The sequence below is a fragment of the Sipha flava genome, unplaced genomic scaffold (assembly GCF_003268045.1).
Source record: "Sipha flava isolate LNK unplaced genomic scaffold, YSA_version1 45_pilon_pilon, whole genome shotgun sequence".
Lineage (NCBI taxonomy): Eukaryota > Metazoa > Arthropoda > Insecta > Hemiptera > Aphididae > Sipha > Sipha flava.
In genome coordinates this window covers 1,607,023-1,627,920 of record NW_020273227.1, presented here as the reverse complement: position 1 = coordinate 1,627,920, position 20,898 = coordinate 1,607,023, and the positions used below count along the sequence as shown (strand labels likewise).

The window sequence follows — 20,898 nt, the reverse complement described above, 5'->3', positions numbered from 1 at the left end:
CTAACCATAAGATAACGGGAAGCTGATTTTATTCAAATTTTGAACGTGTAGTTACCGATTTTAATAGTAATAATTTAATATTTTATGATAACATTATTTATAACAACAAAGGGATCGGATGGTGTGGCATTCGCAAGATTTTATTGGGCTATTCAATTTATTGCTAAGTAACCTTGAAATTATTTTCATGACACTATGAAAAACCTAATGGGAACATTTTGAAAGAAAATTTCAAATTTCAAGCTATTTATTTTACTTATATTTTATTTTATCTTATATATTTACAACTAGAAATTATGTTTAGCTTAGTATAATATACTAACAACATTTGTACTGTTATGTACGAGTATGTTTAATAAAATATCTTTATTTATGAACATTTTTGCGTTAAAAAAAATTAAGTGCATATTTTTGAAGGATATTTGTACTTTTTTAAGCGCTTAAGTGCATGCATATTTAGTACTTTTTAAGTGCATTAAGTTCTGACACGGCCTCAGGTTTCTTCGAATTGTTCTCCTCGGTGAGGTGGCCGGTCATGATTGAGTGGTGGTGTTGTGGTGAATTTAAAAAAAAACCCGAATAAACACAATATGGTGAACCAATTCGATATATATATATATTGCGCAACAAAATAACAAAGAAAGGTCTATATAAAATATGTAGTCTGGTGACGGTGGTAACAGAAGGAAAAATTGCGGATGATCGATCCTGTATCACGGTCGCGAGAACAAAGTTGGTGACTTGAGGCGACCGGTCGGTACGTTGCCACCCGTTCCGATTACTTTTCCCACCTCCTCTGCACAGTTTTCCGAGATAGGTGGGTAGTATCGGAAACGGTGTTGTCGTTGCCTTGGTTGCGGCTGGGTAGAGAGTGGGTGCGGCTCCGCGATAGTGGTGTACTTAATGTACCTGCACCACAGCGGGACCGCGTCAGTTCCGAGCCTTAATAATAATATAATACATACTGTCTACTACATAATTTAATGTTCATCAGTTATTATTTATTGAAACTTATGAAAGTATTTCATATCTAATGAAAAAACTGCGAAAATATGTAACCAAAATTTGATAGCATCAATATAAGATATTTCGCACATTTTCAAAGCACACGGTCTGGTTAAATACACGTCACGGTGTAGTGTAAACCCGGCTTAAGGTAGTACTTCAAGTGGTGAGAAGTAGCAGGTACATATGTCCAAAATTGTCCTAGGGACTTTTAGGACCTATAATTATTTCGACCCCCCCCCCATTTATTAAATCCTGATTGTACCACTGCATCGCAATAATATACGAGTGTGATAATAAAACTTATTTACAACATATTTAACTAAATAAAAGTAAGAAGTAACTATTAAGGTTACTAACAAATCATAAAATTAAAAAACTACATTTTTAGCCAATTATAAATTAAATAGTATAAATAAAAATGTAAGTATATGATAAAAATAATAGACAGGCTGTATTTTTTTATTAATCCGCTTTTAAAGAAATTGATTGAAATTACCGATGTTATATATTACCAAAACACTTATCAAAGTTATCACAGTGTAAACATAGGAAATAAATATTTAATAAATATATCCTTACGAAGGATATTTCGTGGATTATAAGTGACAAAAAAGGCTTGGAGGGACTATGACACTTTTTTAATTTTGAGCACTCCATGTAACTTCCATGTATCCATAAAATTACTAATTAGTTATACATATGCTTATAAATACATATATAATACACAATGTAAAATTTATTTTTAAAGTAATTAAGTTTAAACAGCTAAGTTCGACTGTCGACATCTGAGGAGACATAATAATTGATGATCATAAAATGTATATTAAACATTTTTTACATATTATTTTATACATTTTTTTAAAACGTTTTTCAAGTTAGACTTTAATAATTAAATTATACATCTTTACCATACTTAAAATCATATGTTATTTAATTTATTCTATTATACTAGTCTAGACTTGAAAATATTCAAAATAATATTTCGTAATGCTCTAAAATAACTGTTGTATATATGGAACTGCAGTACTTTAGTATATTAGGTATTTTAAAATACCAGATAAATAACATGGTGTCTATAATAAAGGAATCACGAACGAAAGATTAATTTGTTAACTAATTGTCATTAACCAAACAGTATTTTTATGCGTCTAGAATTATAAAAATAATAGGTACCTAGTAATAAAACTAATAACACTAATGAATAATAACCAATTATAACCATTTAAATAACACGTTGACTTGCATCTTAAGTATAATAATTGTTACTGCTTCTACTGATTAGATAAAAACACGCCACACGCATAAGTGGAATAATATAAATATAACCACATGCTGCAATATTTATAATGCTGCATATATTTTATATAATATAATATATAATTAATAATAATTAATATTTGTATAATTTAATATTTAATAATAATTATTATATATTTATATAATAATAAAATAATAATAATAATGTATATATATAGAGAGAGTGTTGTGTAATATTGTTATTTAAAATGTTTACATTTATTTATTCATGTATTAGCAGCATGTATTAATACCCCAGTATAATTTAGTTAATTAATCTAAATGTAACATGTTTACGAATTGCACTTTTTTCGAATTTTTATCAACACCGTTTGAATTCATTATATACTTTATTATTATCAACCCATGGAAATACATTGTTATGTGATTTCTATAAATAGTATAGGAGTTAGATTAGTTTAATTAATTATGTATTTATTTTAGATATTTTATTTATCTTATAATATTAATTTAAAAATAAATAAATTATACTGTAATAATTTTCAGCGTTATGAGTAAAAAATTAGATTTAAAACATAGCTCTTTGATGTTTTTACAAATTATCCGGATTCTTAATGTGTAAATATAGTTTTTCCTAACCTATTAATTTCTATTGTGCCATGCGATTTTTTTTGGTTATCTGCATAAAACTTATAAATTCAACGACTAGTAATACTAAATATTATCGGAATACTACCCAACTTCAAAATATGAATGTAAAATTAAAATTACAAGAGTATACAGGATTTTATTTGCATATGTTTGTGATTTTTCCGTTCAACGTCAAACCAGAATTTCTAAATAATTTTTAAGTGAATTTTGTTATAGATGCAAGAAAATCATGTATATTAATACATTTAATGATATATATAACATTATAGTCTATTCGTTAATATATTTCCGATGTGCCAATCAAAAATTATTTTTTTTTATTTGAAGACGTATTTGAATATTCAACAAAATCGATTTGAGATTACATATTTATAATTTTACCCTCAAAATTCTATCAAAATAATTATAATAATTAAAAATTGATCAAATTTCATTTTTTGTAAAATTTATCGGAAAACTGGAAAAGCTTACAACAAAAAAGACGAATTTAAATAAGTTTAAAGTATTCTTATCGCAAGAGAGTTGAAATGCGCTTATCCTATAAAATACTAGGTAAAGCGAACAAAAGCATGAATAACACAAAAAAACTTAAACATAAACACACTTAAAGTTTAATAAAATAATATCTAAGAATAAAAATGATTACAAATATAGAAAATTGTAATAAATAACTGTCAGTTTAAACTTATAATATTTGATTAAATATGTTATAACATAATATACATACAGTAACGATGATAAAGTTTGCGAGGCCCAGGGTAAATATATGTTGGGTCTTATAATTTATATTAATAAAATATTTTAAGTTCAGTTAAAATCAGGGCCTTAATTATAATTTAAGGCACGGAGCCTTGGGCAACTGCCCCTATTGCCCTCCCTCACGCGCCGTCCCTTTATACATATATCATTTTTTTTTTCAAAAATCTGCATTAATTCTACTTTGTACAGTTTAATAAAATTTTCAACTAGTTACTAGTTTTAAAAATATTTATAAATTATATTGTGTTTATAATATATAATATTTTAAAATTATGGTTATCTATGGTCTAAAATGTTATTAATAAATTATTTGTTGGACTACAATGTTTTAGATTTTGAGTGAAACTAGGAATGTATGGGTTTTATAATACTATGGGTTTTTGGTGTTTACGCGTACTCATTATTCGTTCATTAATATCATAAGAAATATTTAATAAAAAATATCTAGTATGTACTTTGAGGGAGTCCTTTTACGAATTTCCCAACGGTTTTCTTAATAATTACGAAAAACTAATAAAAAATTATAAAAATACTGTAAACTTATACAGTATACTAGTTTTCCAAAAAATCGAAGTTTTGTAAAAAAAATTGTTTTACTTAGAAAAAAACCATAAAAATTACTAGTATTTAAATATTACATTTTTACTAAACTATAAAAATGACGAAAAATTCAATACATTTTTAAAGTAAAAAAAATTTCATATAAAGATTATTTAGTCATTTTATAGTTTTAAATTATTTTAATAAATTATGTGCTGTTTATTAGTATTTTCTATTTATCTACAGGTTAAAAACCTTTTTTTAGAATATTAAAACTTCAACCTACCTTATTAAAAAATTTTGTTCTTCTACTACACATATCAAATCTTTAGAAATATAAACTGATATTTTTCACTCAGAATCGTTTTTTCAATCCCATTGGTGCATAGATTATAATATTAATACAGCAGACTATTTACCAATCCTTGTATTAAACACCGACCGTGGAGTCTCTCCTACTAAGGAATCTCACCTTTTTTTGTTAATATTATATTTATAACTCAAACTTATTTATGAATTATGTAAAATTTTAATTTTATTCCGTAATTTGAAATATATTTTATATTAATTTTCTATATTAATTTAGATATTAAAAATGTATATTAATGTATAGACTCGTATATTGTAATACACTCTATTATAGTTTAATTAAATACAGTTATATTTAATTTCAAATTGGATATATAAAGCTAAAAATATGATCAATGAAACACATTAATCTACTTAACATTAAGTATAATATTAGATTACTTTTTAAATAATTCATCATATAGTTATTATTTATTTAAAATAAATTAGGATGTATAAATTATAGAGTTTCATTTCAAAGAAACCAACGACATTTTGATTCCGATCACGCCACCACGCCACTTTTGTCTCACATCGGTGTACTAGTATTTCTATAATAATTGGTTGTAGATAAAAACTAAACAATAGTATTCGTTCAATACAATCATTAATATGTCGCGCTAGCATATATAAATACTTGAATGTTAGATTTTTGTGTTTATTAAACTTTATGAATTAAAACATTCTGTTAAAAACGCATTATAATTCGTCACAGTACAATTTTTTTTGTAAAAATGTCGAAAATTCCTTTTGTAAATATGTCTGATTATGACAAGCAGGGATGTCTCCATGAGATGTTTAAAATTCAAGCAAAAGCCACACCAAATGCAGTGGCTGTAATTAATATTGATGAAACTATGGTTAGTATTCTAAATAATATAGATATAAAATTATAATAACTAGTTATTTTAATTTAAGGTCACATACAAGGAATTAGATGAAATGACTGATGTATTGGCTGCGAAGTTAAAAAGTATTGGTGTTCGCAAAAACACAATGGTTGGTATTATGATGGAACGGTGTTTGGAGTATATTATTAGTTACATTGCTATTCAAAAAGCTGGTATGATATTATTCGCATATTTGATTAATAAAACTAAATCATCCAAATTATATTCTAAAATAGTAAAATGTATTAAATTTATGTAGGAGGTGCATGTCTCATCATAGAAGTATCGTATCCTTCAACACTTCTTAGCTCCATTTTAGAAGATACAAATCCGGAAGCAATTATTACTAAGACATTCTATAAAAATCGATTTAATAGACAAAAATTAATTATTATGGATGTTAATTGGTACGAGAATTTAAAAATATCATTGGATGACTCTTGTAAACCTGAAAAAAGTGAACTCGATGACATATTGATGGTAGTATTTTCATCAGGCACCACAGGAAAACCAAAAGGTACATATTTATTAGACATTTGATGTTGTACAATGATTTTATATGATACCTATACAGGTATTTTATGTCCTCACCGTGGTGCTGTATATTCTTTTACATGGAGACATAAAGCATTTCCGTATGTAGAAGACGATAGAGAAGCCTGTAATGTATTTTTTATTTGGGAAATGATTAGACCATTATTAAAAGGTAATTATGTAATTTTTTCTAATTTAGTTTTAAAATTAGTTATTAAGCTCAACAGTTATGTACAATTTATATGCAACTTAAGATCAAATTACAAAGCCAGCTTCCTGATTAAATAATATAACCAGGTTCATAATTTATACAGAACTAGGATGCATATAGATGGAGAAAATAAGTAGGAGGATTATTTATAGAGTTAAGAAAATTAATTAAATTAGTATGTATGACGAATAATGATGGATAATTTAAGAGAATATGAGATATATCATGAATACTGTCCTCCGTATCGTAAGTTCACTAATGAATAATCGTTTAAATTTAGCCGTATTCTTTAAATACACCTTATGTAGGCTGCACTCGGCTATATTAGAGATATTTATTAAAATATAATTTTTAAATATATTTTTTAAACACGTATAGGAATATAAAGAATTTGGTTCTTCTATTATATTAATCATCTTCAGAAATATGAATTGATTTTTCACTCCGAATAGTTTTTTCAAGAGCAAAGATATATTGGATTCAATTTTTAAAGATCAATACAACAACAAAACCATTCACCCGTCGCTATGTTTCACCCGACTGTGGAGTTTCGTCTCCTTTTGTAATATTTCAAGAAATATTGGGCATTAAAAAAATTATGTTAACAATATTTGAGAATTTAATGTTTATGTTTTATAATAAATCTTATCTTATATCTTATATGCTATATAATTATTGTATAAATATATATATGTTTATTTTTTACAGGACTTCCTTTGTATATAATTCCTGATGATACTATCTATGATCCACCAAGATTATTAGAATTTTTAAGGAAAAATAAAATTACAAGAATGTTATTTACACCTTCTCTTTTACAAACTGTCCTTGATTACAAGGGTATAAACATACCCGAAGGATTCAAAACACTTAGGTGAAATATTTATTACAATAAATTATTAATATCGTTTGTGGATAATATTTAATTATAACATTATTATTAGACAAATTTGGATTTGTGGAGAAGTAATGACATCTGCTTTAAGGGATAGAATAGAAAAAATTGCTCCGTGGGTTAAAATGTTGAATTTTTATAGTGTGTCCGAATGCCATGATGTAACCTGTGCCGGTAAATATTATTTAATTGTTATTAATTTTTTTCGTTTTAGTTATTAAAAATATCAAAATATGTTAGACAAATGAAGCATTTATTTAATAAAAAATATGCTATGTTTAGAATAAATTCAAAACATACTGGTAATAAATAATAATAATGAATATAAACCAATGGCGACTTGTGAGATTCACATAATATGGTGCACAAATAATTTGTAAGACACCTATATAGACGGGTTAAAAAATATTGATTTTGTTATAAGTATAGATACACAAAACGTACTTATCAATATTTTATTTTCTTAAGCTCTACGCTTTTCGTTGAATCGCGATTGAGGCTGCAACACGATTGCGCTCCAATCCCTTTCTACTTTTTTCATCAAGTTAAATTTAATTATTTTAACAAATCGTTTCAACTAACTTTAACATATTTTTAATTTTTTTTATGTTATTTTATATCATTAAATGTGCTACCTCTTTATAAACTTTGTTTTCCGATAAGATATTTTAAAAGTTTTATAGACTACTAGATTATAATATCTATATTAATATATAATTAATATCAATCAATTTATTTATGTTTTTTGTTGCTATATAGTTTAATTTATCTAATAAATTTAAATTTAAATTCTCGTTGATTAATGTTTTACCACAATACCACATGGTGTACTGTATATAATATAATATATAAATATATAATCATACTATGATTTTTCATTGTACAAATTATTTTATTCTCTAATCAAAATATTGGTTTCATATACATTGAATAATATTTTGAATAGATATCTCAAAGGCTTGCGATTTAGAGCAAAGTCAATTTGCTCCAGTAGGCAAAACTTTACCTGATGTGCATATAGTGATAATGGATAACGAATACAGAGTTAAGAACATAGGAGTTCCCGGTGAAGTAAAATCATATTTCATTCTTTTAAATAATATTCGTTGAGGATTGGTGTAAATTTATCAATAATAATATAGATTTACGTTGGAGGGCCTACGCTCGCTATCGGATACTTCAATCGTCCCGAATTAAATGCTCTACGATTTATCCGTCGACCAAATACAGTACCAAAAGAATTTGGCGATCGCTTGTATAAAACCGGTGATTGGGGATGTTTAACATCTGATGGAAGTTTAGAGATTAGAGGAAGATGTGATACAATGGTTAAAATCCGAGGTTATACTGTTGAACTACAGGTCAGTATATCTATACCAATACAATTTAATTAAATACTTAGGTACATACATATTTATGAACATAACTTAAATTTCATATAAAGTGTCATAGTATAGGTACTTACTTTTTGTCAATATTTTTATATAACTAAGTTGTCGAAAATAATCTATAACAGTTTGAAACAAACAAAAATAAATTTACATTAAAATAGGTTTCTAACTAGAATCATATATAAAATGATTGATTTTGGCGTTCGGTTATAAGTAAACGTTTTACAAAAAAAAAAAAAAAAAAATTGAATACTTTAAGTACTTAATTATTATTATTATCATCTTCCTATTACTTACTCTCTCTACTGTATCTCTGTATTCATCAATTTTAGTTATAATGTGGTCTACCATACTGTGTATGTACCGTTTGTAAGAATCACATTTTAATTTTAGGCTATTGAAGCTACTATTTTAAACGAACCTGAAGTAAATTCAGTATGTGTTGTATCCATTGGAGAAGAAGGCACTGACAAAATGTTGATAGGTTATGTTGTATTAAAATCCGAAGCAAAGCTATCTGCAACGTCGTTAAGATTAAGATTGAAGTTTAAATTACCATTTTATATGGTGCCACCTCATTTTTGCTTCCTTGATAGGTTTGTATAAATTTTTTTTTTTTACTTATGTATTAATAATATATAATTTTTTTATCATTTATGAGATAAAGTGATTTTAAAACAACGAAATAATATTAATAATACATACATTAATCTACAATTTAAATTATTAAAATCAATTAGATACAGATCACTATGATTCATAATCTTCAAAGATCTTTCAAAATCATCTATAGTACTGGTCTAATAAAAACAGTATTTTTCAGATGATAATATGGCAATATATACAATCTATCATTGATGATCGTATAAATAATTTAGGTGAATTAGGTAAACACTAAGCATGAACTTTGAATGTTTACTATTGATTCCAGAAACCTAAAAGCATTGAGTATTGATGTATTGTTATAAAGTATATCAATGCAACAATTTTATTTCCTTGATGAATCATTTAGGGGCAGTGATCGACTTGAGGGAGAACGCAGGAGAACGGAGTATCCCAACTAATTTTCAGAAATTTTATAATTATAACGCTTAACAAGTTTTGGGGACGCTTTTTTTTAAGCAGATTCCCTCTTTTTTAATTTTGCCAAGTCGATCACTGTTCAAGGGTAGATCTAAAGAGGGTTCAGGTCACCTGATCCACATTTAGTATTTGTTCACAAAATTGTTTTTAGAAGACTTCTTATTTTTATTATTATTTATTTTTTTAAGTGGCACACTTAACTATAGATTAAAGTTAATACTAGAATCGGGGTAAATAGCACCACTTAATTGTATAGTACAATAAAACATCTATTCACCGGACCCATGTTAGATGAAATTCTCCATAAAATAAATATTTTTAATTATAATTACGTATAAACTTAAAAACACATGATCATATTGTGTTTTTTTTTTTGTAACTAGGTATACATTTATAATTCAGTTTCAGCCTAATAAGTGGCTTCTTGAAATAGATCTGACCTGACCCACAATTCTTTAGCTACCTCCGAAGTCATAATATATTCTTCTAGTACCTACTATACTTTTTACTGACTGGCAACAATTTTATATTGTATTCCGCGTAAAATGATATGCTACCAATTAACACGCGCATTATTTTTTATAATTTTGATGTGCAAGATACTCAATGTCTTGGTGGAGTGTCATGAGTTCAAACTTTTTATTTTTATCCCTTCGAAGTTACGGTCTATAAATAAATAAATAAACAATATATAAATATACATAGGATATTTTGACATCGCCATTTTAGCACTGCCGTATTGGCGTTGGACCGACTTGGCGCTGACCTTTATAGCACCACAATTTTAAAAATTTGTGCATTTGACAGGAATATAAATTTTTTCAGAAAAATGATACAAAATACATTTTTTTTTATATAAATATGAACGTACATATTTTTCTTTCCATGATTTTCTAGTCTATTAAATAAAAATAAGTATTAGTAAATAAGTTACATTCTTATAAAATAAATTTAATTTTTATAATTCATTATTCATATTTTATACATAGAGACTGTCCCGTATATATTTGTCAAATGCACACATTTTTAAAACTATGGCACCATAAAGGTCAACGTCCAACCGGTTCAGCGCCAAAACATCCATTTCCGCAGAAGTTAGGACGTAAATACATAAAATATCTTTCTTAATACCCTTAGTTTAAAAATATTAATTATTGCGAGATTATATTTTTACAAAATATTTATAAAAACGCATAAAACACTTGCAAGTTTATATATCTGTGGTGTGAGTTAACACTAGTTTTGGGGAAAGTAAATATATTAAATAACTAAATATTATCTTTCAATTTTAGCCTAATTGCCTTTTTTTTGTTTTGTACTGTGTAATATATTTTATCAAAGGTCTTGTATTTTTAACTTTTTTAACTTACCTACTTATTGAAGTTTTTTTGAGTTATCTTTAATAAATTGTCTTTAGTAAACTTATTAGCATCAATTATGTGTAAAAAATGTATGTAATACATAAGCATCGCCAGGAATTTCTTTAGTGGGTGCATAATGCGTAGTATATACCAGGGTTGAAACGTATAATACGGTATAATATAAAACACGTATTATACTGTATAAAAATAAAATCCCTTATAAACAAAAAAGCATTTATAATTTAAACACAATAAAATAAGAAAATATAAATTATAAATAAACAATTATGGTAATATTAATCTATTGTTAATAATTATAATTATTTTATCACGGACGTATTTATGGTAAATTCATTGTACTTGGGATATTTGTAACACTTTTAATATTTTATATTAATAGATTATAAACGAAAAACTTAAGTAGATATATTATATAAAATAGCAGTAAAATATATTTTTACAATGTATAAAATTTAAAAACCTTACTTAATATCTAAAATAAGAATTATGTTTAATTTTTAAGAGTGAATTTCAAAAACAAACCGAATAATACGTTTTAGTCATTTTATACGTTTTATACTTGGGATATACGTGAACGTATAAAACGTTTTATACACGTATATTACCAACCCTGGTATATATGCTGATTTCTAAATAATGTTTAAATTATTGGGTAGTGATGTTGTACGCGATCTACCCAAATAGGCGATCTACTGATTACTCCGAGCGCCGTACGTTTATATGACTTCCTTTTTATGGTTCAATTAATACGATAAAATAAAATAAAAAATATATATAAGATACGATAGCCAAACGCTCAGACGCCGCCACCGACGCCACTATTCTCTACTCGTTAAACAATAGTAAATAATATTTAATTTTTTAATATTTCATTATGAGTTCAATAATCGGACATTTTTATCGTAATATTATTTGTAACGAACAAACATGTGTGAATTATTTAAAAAGCAAACAGTTGTTACCCCGAAATGAAGAAAATCATTTAACGTGTAATAAAGCTCAATAAACTAATAATAATAAAGATGAAAATAATACGGAAATTAAATAATATTCTTGGTAGATTTGGGTAGATCACGGACTACTTAAAAACAAGTTTGGTAGATCACGTACGTCACATTGGCGCAACTAGGTCTAAAATATTGAGGGGGTTGAAGCCCTTTAAATAAATATAGTCAATGTGAGCTATGAGGGGCTTCGCCCTCCATACCCCCCATTGCCGCAGACACAGAACAATAATTATTAATTGAAATAAAAACAATCATAAAATATTATTACCATACTATATTATTAAAAATCATGTACCTACTTCTATGTAATATGTTTTACATAAAATATGACATAACACCATCGCAATATTCCACCGTCGTCCGTCACATTTATTAGACAATATTATTATTAATTATGTAGGGTTGTAGGAATTACAAAATAAACTATAATAATAATATTTTATATTTATATAATTTACTTTTGAATAATTCTCTGCCTCATATATTCATATTATTTAGTATGTATCTCACTATCCCATGCTTAAATTATCATTAAATTTTAAATAATCAAAAAATTTGAGGGGGCTATAATACATTTTGGAGGGCTAAGCCCCCTTAAGTCTCCCCCTAGTTGCACCAATGGTACATCATCACTACCAATTATTTAAGTTAAATACGTTTTCAAGTTGTATGACAATACAAATTTATTTTCGTTTTTTCGACAGCTAAAAAAAAAAGTAGGATACTAGGATATCCAATAATGATAATAATAGCCTCTATCTTACATTTTTAAATATTGTTTTTTTTTTATTTTAAATCCAGGGCATTTCAAATACATTCCTCTTTAGGCGTCCATGATGTAATAAATATTGTATATTATGCATAATATTTTAATGTGGACTAAGTAGTATGGAAATTCATTCATATATATAAAAAAAAATAAAAAAATAATTATAATAAAATTAACTAGAAAACCAAGCAAAAATAAAAACCACTTTTCATGAAAATTTATTAATGCATTTATTTTTTAAGATTAAAGCACAGATATAAGGTATATATATTGAATATAAAGAATCAAAAACAGTAAATGTAAAAAAAATCTTTCTTACTCGACCTTACTATTCAACAAAAATATTGAGTTTTATACATAGATGTATGTAAATAAAATAAAATAATCAAAGCTAGAATTTAAATAAAATCTTAAATAGATTTTAATTTTTTGTTAATTAAATTCATTCTTATACATACACTAATAACAATACTATTCTTTCAATTAAGGTTTTAATACAAATGTCCTTGGATATCCCAGCTCCTTAGCATTTATAATATTTATGAACCATAACCTATGACCAAAGCCTCAATTTAAATGTTTTTTTTACAATTTTTTATATAAGAAGTGATTTATCTTCTGCTGTATACATATATAGTAAATGTTCATCTGTATTTTTGTATAAATTTATAGTAAATTTGGATTTTTGATTTCCATTTAAAAATTACTAATTTAGTCAATAATTTACTTATTTTTAATTTAATAAATATACACTTGTGTATAAGCAAATTGTACTGTTAAAAACAAATATTTACTAAATTTAGATTGCCAGTTGTGGAAGCTACAAGTAAATTGGATAAATCAGCTTTACCAAAAATTAACCTGGATAAAACAAATGGAACTATAATTGAAAATTGTAAAACTCAAACAGAAAAAATTGTTGCCACAATATTTTGTAGATCTTTAAAAACCTATAGTATTGATGTTCAAGATAATTTTTTTGAGAATGGAGGGTAAGTACTTAATAAACATTAAATAATATTTTCATAAAATAATTATAATATCACATTATGATTCTTATTTTAGTTTTAAATTACTTTATAATTTAATTACAGTATTTTAATTTTCTGTAAACTCCATTGTTGTGGAAATAAATTTCATTAGAATTCTGCATGTATATTTTGTGGATATAGATGTAGGTAATGCATACTCGTATATCTAATTAGCTAATACATGGTTTTTTTTAATTTATTTATTTTTTAACTGTTAGAAGATCTGAACACCAGTTTCTAACTGTACAAATACCTAAAATTGTTAACATTCATAAATTAACTTGGTTTAAGAAATTATAAATAAAAAATAGTTCTTAATTATAAAAATTAATTCATCTTAACATCCACATCATAATGTTAAGTAATTTTAAAACAAGGAATTATTAAATATTAAATGTTTTATTAATGTTTCCTCCTATCCCTTAAAACTAAGTATTATTTTTATTATTTTATCTCTAATATTAGCTTTTCTCAAAATTGTTTTTTCAAATTTTGCAATTTCTCATTGCATAAATATTTGAAAATAACTGCCCTAATGGCTAACTAAACTTTTTTTATCAATAAACTTTTTTCTAGTATGGTTTATAACTTAAGCAATATTTGATAATGAATTTATAATCTTACATTGTTAATAGTTGATAGCAGTTAATAAGTAATAATTATTCAACCAAAATAAGTTTTTTGTTTGATGAAATACTAAGCTTATGTAACTTCGATATTCTAGTTATGGTAGTTATATTGTATGGCTTATTCTTTTTTTATAATTATATATTGATATATTAACTAAAATTAATTACTTTAGGAAATTCTTTTAATCTTTTAACTTTTTTTTCTTCTTTTTTTAATTTGCTTTTATTCGCATATTACAGCAAATCTTTTAACTTGTGTTCCACTTTATTAATGATGATAATTTATTTTATTTTAGGCATTCATTATTAGCAGCCAGTTTAATTGGTGAAATAAATGATACATTTGGAATTAAATTACGTGTGCAAGATTTATTTCAAAATCCTAGTGTTGAAATGATGGCATCACTTTTAGATCACAACATATCTGCATCAAATAAAATAAACTTATTGGAGGAACTAAATAAAATTGTTGATAATTCTATCATGTAATAGTTATAATTAGTTTCTAAATAGGTACCTAACTAAAAAATATTATTTTATATTTTTAGCCCAAATAATAGCCTTAAATCATTTTGGAAAGCTGTAAATTTAAATAAAAATAAATTTACTTATGGAAATGTACTACTTTCTGGGGCAACAGGATTTGTTGGTGCATTTATTTTACATAAGTTATTGCAAACACAGGTTATATTTCTTATTTTGTATAAATTTTTATATATTTTTTACTTAATTTAATATGAATAATACTTAAATATTTTACATTTAGGTGAAAATATTCTGCTTGATAAGAGATTCAACAGATTATAAGCCACTAGAAAAGCTTGAACGAACAATGAAACAATATAATATAAATGTTGGTTCTTCAAATAGCCCTTTTTATTCTAATGTGGTTGTCTTAAAAGGTATGTAAATATTTTATGATGTATAAATAATACCATTGATTTTACAATATATGGTAAATTATGAAATCAATGATAATACTAATAAATATTTGGTTATTTAATAAATCTATTAAAATATACATTATTATAACAGTCACTAGATTAGCGCCTTGAAAATATCTAATAAATCATATTTTAATAAATTGTATTGTATATACTCAGTGCTAGACTTGACAAAATTAAAGGAGGTAGACTCAGTTTATTTTAAAGTAAATAGTGCCCCAAGACTTGTTAAGCGTTATATTTATAACATAATAATTAGTTGGGGTACTCCATCCCCCTCAAGTCAAGTACTATATATACTGTTATAATCTTAAGTTAATCTATATCATAAGCAAGGACTGAAACTGTAACCTGTATTTGACATTTTTAAAAGACCCTAACCAAAAATGAAATCTTTATAAAAAAAAGCTAAAAAAATACCAGTTTTTTAGGATTTTCAAATAGTTAAGTAGAAATAAATGACTGCATTAGAAACTAAATAGTAACTTTTAAACATTTTAACTAAAAATATATTGTTTAGAAACAAAAATTATATTTTATATAATATAGTATAATGTAGTAACTACATGATGTTATTTTTGGTCGCGTTGTCTGTATATCGGGGACCTTAACAGTCTACGACGATAGTCAAAAATCGACAACGTTAATATGAATTACACTAACGTAAAAACTGATGAATATTATATTATTATATTATGCATATTATTACTTTAATATTAAACCAGTTCTAATCGTAACTTAAATTTTGAACTTTATGAAATCTCAAAATTTAACCTAAACCCCCAAATATTTTTTAAAAGACCTGAACCCTAACCGAAACTGTTAAAATCATTAAGGTCTCTGATCATAAATAATTATTTGTATACTATATTACCTTTAAATGTCGTAAAATAAATAATATATATATTTTTTAAATTAGTAAAATTTTGTTTTATATTTTTAATTTTAATTTGTTGTATGGTTGAAACTATTTATGTTAACTTCTATATGATATACACAGTTCAGTAGTCTTGTAACATATAAATGTTTTTTAATATCTAATGAAAAGTTTCCATTGTTTTAATATAAGCAAAATAGAACTAGAAACAATATGTATTGGTGTATTAACTGTTGACTGTTTCATGATGTTTGTAGGGTAGAACATTTATTTTTAGTAATATAGTTGTTTATTGTTCATTTATCTGTTATCATATATATCATAACTACCTTCTCCAGTTAGGTTAATGTTTTAAAAAACTGTATTTTGTATAATTGTATTTCAGGGGATGTATCTTTAATACATTTTGGAATGCCAGATGATGAATACGATGCAATTTGTTATGAAATTGATTATGTTATCCATGCAGCTGCTCAGGTTAATTTATCATATCCATTTGGAGCATTGTATAAAAATAATGTTATTGGTACCAAAAATATAATACAGTTTTGTATAGATGGTAAAATAAAACCTCTTCATTATATTAGGTAAGTCAGTACCAAAAAAGTTATATGAGCAATATTAGTTGCATACAATTTCAATTTAGTATTTATATGCTTCCATGTATAGTATAATACATACAATATACCAAATTACATTGTATACTGTTGAATTGTACTAATCGAAACAAAAAAAATTTTAACAACTTTTTTTTTTATGTTTAATATCAGAATTATAATAATTACAATAAGAAAAATAAACTGCAGCCAGTACTTTTAAAATTGCTTAAAAACTTAATTTATAATTTATGGTATTTTATTTACATCTAAACAGAACTTTAAGAGAGTCTAATGGGAAGACTGTGACCAAAGTTATAAACTGGTATATATTTGGTCATACATTTAAACATGTCCCAGTTTATTGATCCATATGATAACCCTAGGGTGAAGATATGCATTTTATTATAAATAGTTTTAATTTAAGAATTATTTACATGGGTATAGGTTATTTGTCAAAATACCTCGTTTTTAATTATGTAACTGTACCTATTTTTTTAATATAAAATTATTGGTATACTACAAACTTAATTTTAATCATGCATGTATCAGCAACAATATTATTAATATATTTTACAAATAATAAAATTTAGATTAAAATATTTTTTAATTTTCAATTTATATTTTATAAAAATTGATTTAATATTATTTTTAGCTCATCAGCAGTTTTTCCTCAAGGTTTTAAAGATATCAAAGAAAATGATGACCCAAAAGTCTGGGCACCATTATTAAAAGGAGGTTATGGACAAACTAAGTGGCTTGCTGAACAGTTGGTTTTAAATGCTGTTAAAAAAGGATTACCAGCTTCAATATTTAGATGTGGCAATATAGGTGGGAGTAGATTTATACATAGCTGGAATTCAGCAGACCTTACATTATTTATAATACAAGGTGTACTATTTACAAATACATATCCTGATATAAATTGGAAGGTATTTATTATAATTATATTTACATAAAAAATGATATAAGTTAATAAAACAAATAATTTATATTTTATAGATTGAATTGACCCCTGTTGACTTCATTGCAAGTACTATTGTACAATTAGCACAAAATTTAGATGAATCATCAGGCAAAATTTATCATTTAATTGATAAACCTTTCGATTCAAAGTATGACTGAATTTAAATTGTGTTATAGAATAAATATTTTTACAACTTTTATTTGTCTATTTATAGTAATTTATGGGAAGTTATGGCTGACATTGGTTATGATTTAAAATGTGTAACTTATGATAAATGGTCACAGATAATAGAGAAAAATTCAAATAGTAATTCTAAGTTGGCTCCACTTACTTATTTATTAAATTCTACAATGGAAAATAAAGATTATTTAGAAAATCAACCTACTGTAAAAATTACAAATGTTGAGAGATATTTATCTTTTGTCAATTTAAAGTACCCACATTTGGATAAAAATGAATGTTATAGAATATTGAAAACATTAGCTCATTTGAGCTTGATTCCTCAGATAAAAGGTAATTAAAAATATGATACAAATTTTGTATTTATTTTTGATTTTAAACTGTTTTATAATATTATTCATGATCAAATTATGTCCATATTATAGAAGGGTTATTATTTTTGGTAAGACTTTTTCATCCTAAAAAATTTAATCTTTTATTCAGATTTAATAATTTTTAATAAATATTAATAAAAATTAGTATAGTTTATTGTATATTATAATATAGTTTTGAAATATACCTTCCCACTTGATTCAGCTCAGTTTCTACTATTATACAATTTTTTTTTAGTTGATGTTAATTTTACTAATCATTTTACCTACCTTTGTAACTCTTTATATAATTAATAATTGACATTTATATTTTTAAATAGAACTATTATTTTCATTGTATTTAAACTATATTTAATAAATTTCAAATACTAATGTTTTTCTTTATAAATGTTGATAATTAAATAGAAGTAAATTTTTTAACAGTACAGTATTTACTGCTCAGTAATTTCTTTCAATATAGATTATGGTTTTGATCATTAAAAATTAACTAATGTTTATGTATTGTTAATTGATTTAAATGTCGTAAGACTTGCAGTACTTATTTGTCATTGTTAGCAGTTTTTTCCTCTAAATCTTGTTTAAAAAATACATTTTTATAATTCAACAAATAATAGCATACTATATATTTATTTAGATCCAGTAGAATCATTATCAATATCATCTTTAAAATCAAAAGTTGTACTCATAACGGGCGCCTCCTCAGGAATTGGTTATGAAATCACAAAAAGATTTGCATTAGCTGGGGCTATAGTGATTCCAACTGGAAGACGAATAAATCGTTTGCATGAATTAAAAGATGAAATATTGTCACATGGAGTTAATGAGAATAAAATTATTCCTTGTGAAATGGATATCACCAATCCTATAAATGTATATTTAATTGTAGATATTTTATTTATTTATTGTTTTATAAGTTTGATATTTATATTGATTTATTTGTAATTAGGTAAGAAAAATAATTAAAAACATTGGACAAACAATTGGTCCAATCGATATAATGATTAATAATGCAGGAGTTATGTTTTATTCAATGTTTGAAAAATGTAAAGTAAATGAATGGGATGAAATGGTTAAAGTAAATTGTAATGGTATGTTAAATTGTCTTGGAGCTGTTTTACCAATAATGACATCAAGAAATTCTGGACACATTGTTAATATAACTTCAAACGCTGGACGAAGAGTATGTTGTATAGATAAGTCAAGAACAATAATATTATCTAATAACAATTATTTATAGTCATTTCCAGGTTTAGGGGTGTATTCAGGAACAAAATATTTTATGGAAGGTGTAGCTAGTGCACTAAGGACTGAGATGACTGAATATAATATTAAAGTTACATGCATTCAACCTGGAGATGTTAAAACTGAATTATTAAATAGAACTAGTGATTACGAGGTAAATATTTTCTAAAAGCTTCAATTATACTATTAATAGCACTAATGGGGTACAAATATTAAGTTTTTCATCTAATTAATTATTTACTTTATTATTTTATATACTTTTTAAATTTAGGCTTTAAAACGATACGATTGCAGTCATAATAATGAAATTCTTGAGCCATCAAATATTGCAGAAGCTGTTCTCTATGCTGTTACTCAACCATCATTTTGTGCTGTTAATGAGATTTTAATTGAACCAAAAATGCTTCCTATCTAACATTCCTCAATTTTTAAATATAACTAATATCAGTATTGGCTCTAATGTGAAATACTTGATATAGTGTTTTAGATATTCATAAAATGAGAATAATTTGATTTCCCATTTTTATGTATAATAAAGTTTTTTATTTCTATATTTTTATAATATTTTGTTGTTAGTTGATATTATTATGTTTATAAAAATATTGTACAATAATGATGTAAATTAAATATTTATTCTATAAATAAAATAAATTAAATAACATTAAATATGAGAAATTAATATGTACAATGTATAGTTTTATTTTATAAAATGATTATATCATTATTATGATTTATATTGTATTAAATTAATTATTCATTGATTAAAATAATTGTTTAAAATTAAAATAATTATTAATTATAGTGAAATATAATTTAAAACAGGATTGTAAGTAATGTTTTTTATTGTTTTAAAGTAAAATAATATTTAAAATGAATATCTTCTCTTTAATATTTTTAAAGACTTACATGATATTGACATTTTAAAATATATTTGATTTTAATTATTTACATCCCGATTGGGCACATATTTTTCAGACTTTATAATAATGCAAATTAAATTTTAAATTTAACTATGGTGAAAATATGTCCTATATAAAAATCATTAATCATTAATAGAAATTGGCATCGACTGTAGTATGTATGCAAATATAATATCTAAGAATTTAAATACTTTGAATAAAATATCAATAGAAACTTATATAAATATCACTATACGTCATAACTACTATAGTTACTTTTTAATAATTCATTAATTATTACATTGCATTTTAATATCAAATAACTTAAACATTTCAAAACCATTTATACTTAGAAAATAAAATCATTAAAATTAAGTAACTTTTATACAAATAATTACAGACTGTTTTACATGTTTCAAGTAAAAAAATAATACATT

General features: G+C 24.8%; 1 protein-coding gene across 1 annotated transcript; it reads left to right on the top strand.

Annotated features, from left to right (window-relative positions):
- Nucleotides 1-5,210: 5,210 nt before the first annotated feature.
- Nucleotides 5,211-20,093, top strand: LOC112689640 (linear gramicidin synthase subunit D). The gene is made up of 21 exons (XM_025563445.1): nt 5,211-5,423; nt 5,482-5,626; nt 5,713-5,970; nt 6,028-6,159; nt 6,907-7,072; nt 7,143-7,267; nt 8,040-8,164; nt 8,236-8,454; nt 8,878-9,080; nt 13,529-13,717; nt 14,682-14,870; nt 14,934-15,069; nt 15,152-15,287; nt 16,592-16,793; nt 17,458-17,734; nt 17,805-17,917; nt 17,984-18,282; nt 18,955-19,190; nt 19,267-19,500; nt 19,558-19,716; nt 19,834-20,093. Exons 1-21 carry the CDS (start codon nt 5,298-5,300, stop codon nt 19,975-19,977), a joined length of 3,813 nt encoding a protein of 1,270 aa, XP_025419230.1. The 5' UTR covers nt 5,211-5,297; the 3' UTR covers nt 19,978-20,093.
- Nucleotides 20,094-20,898: the final 805 nt, after the last annotated feature.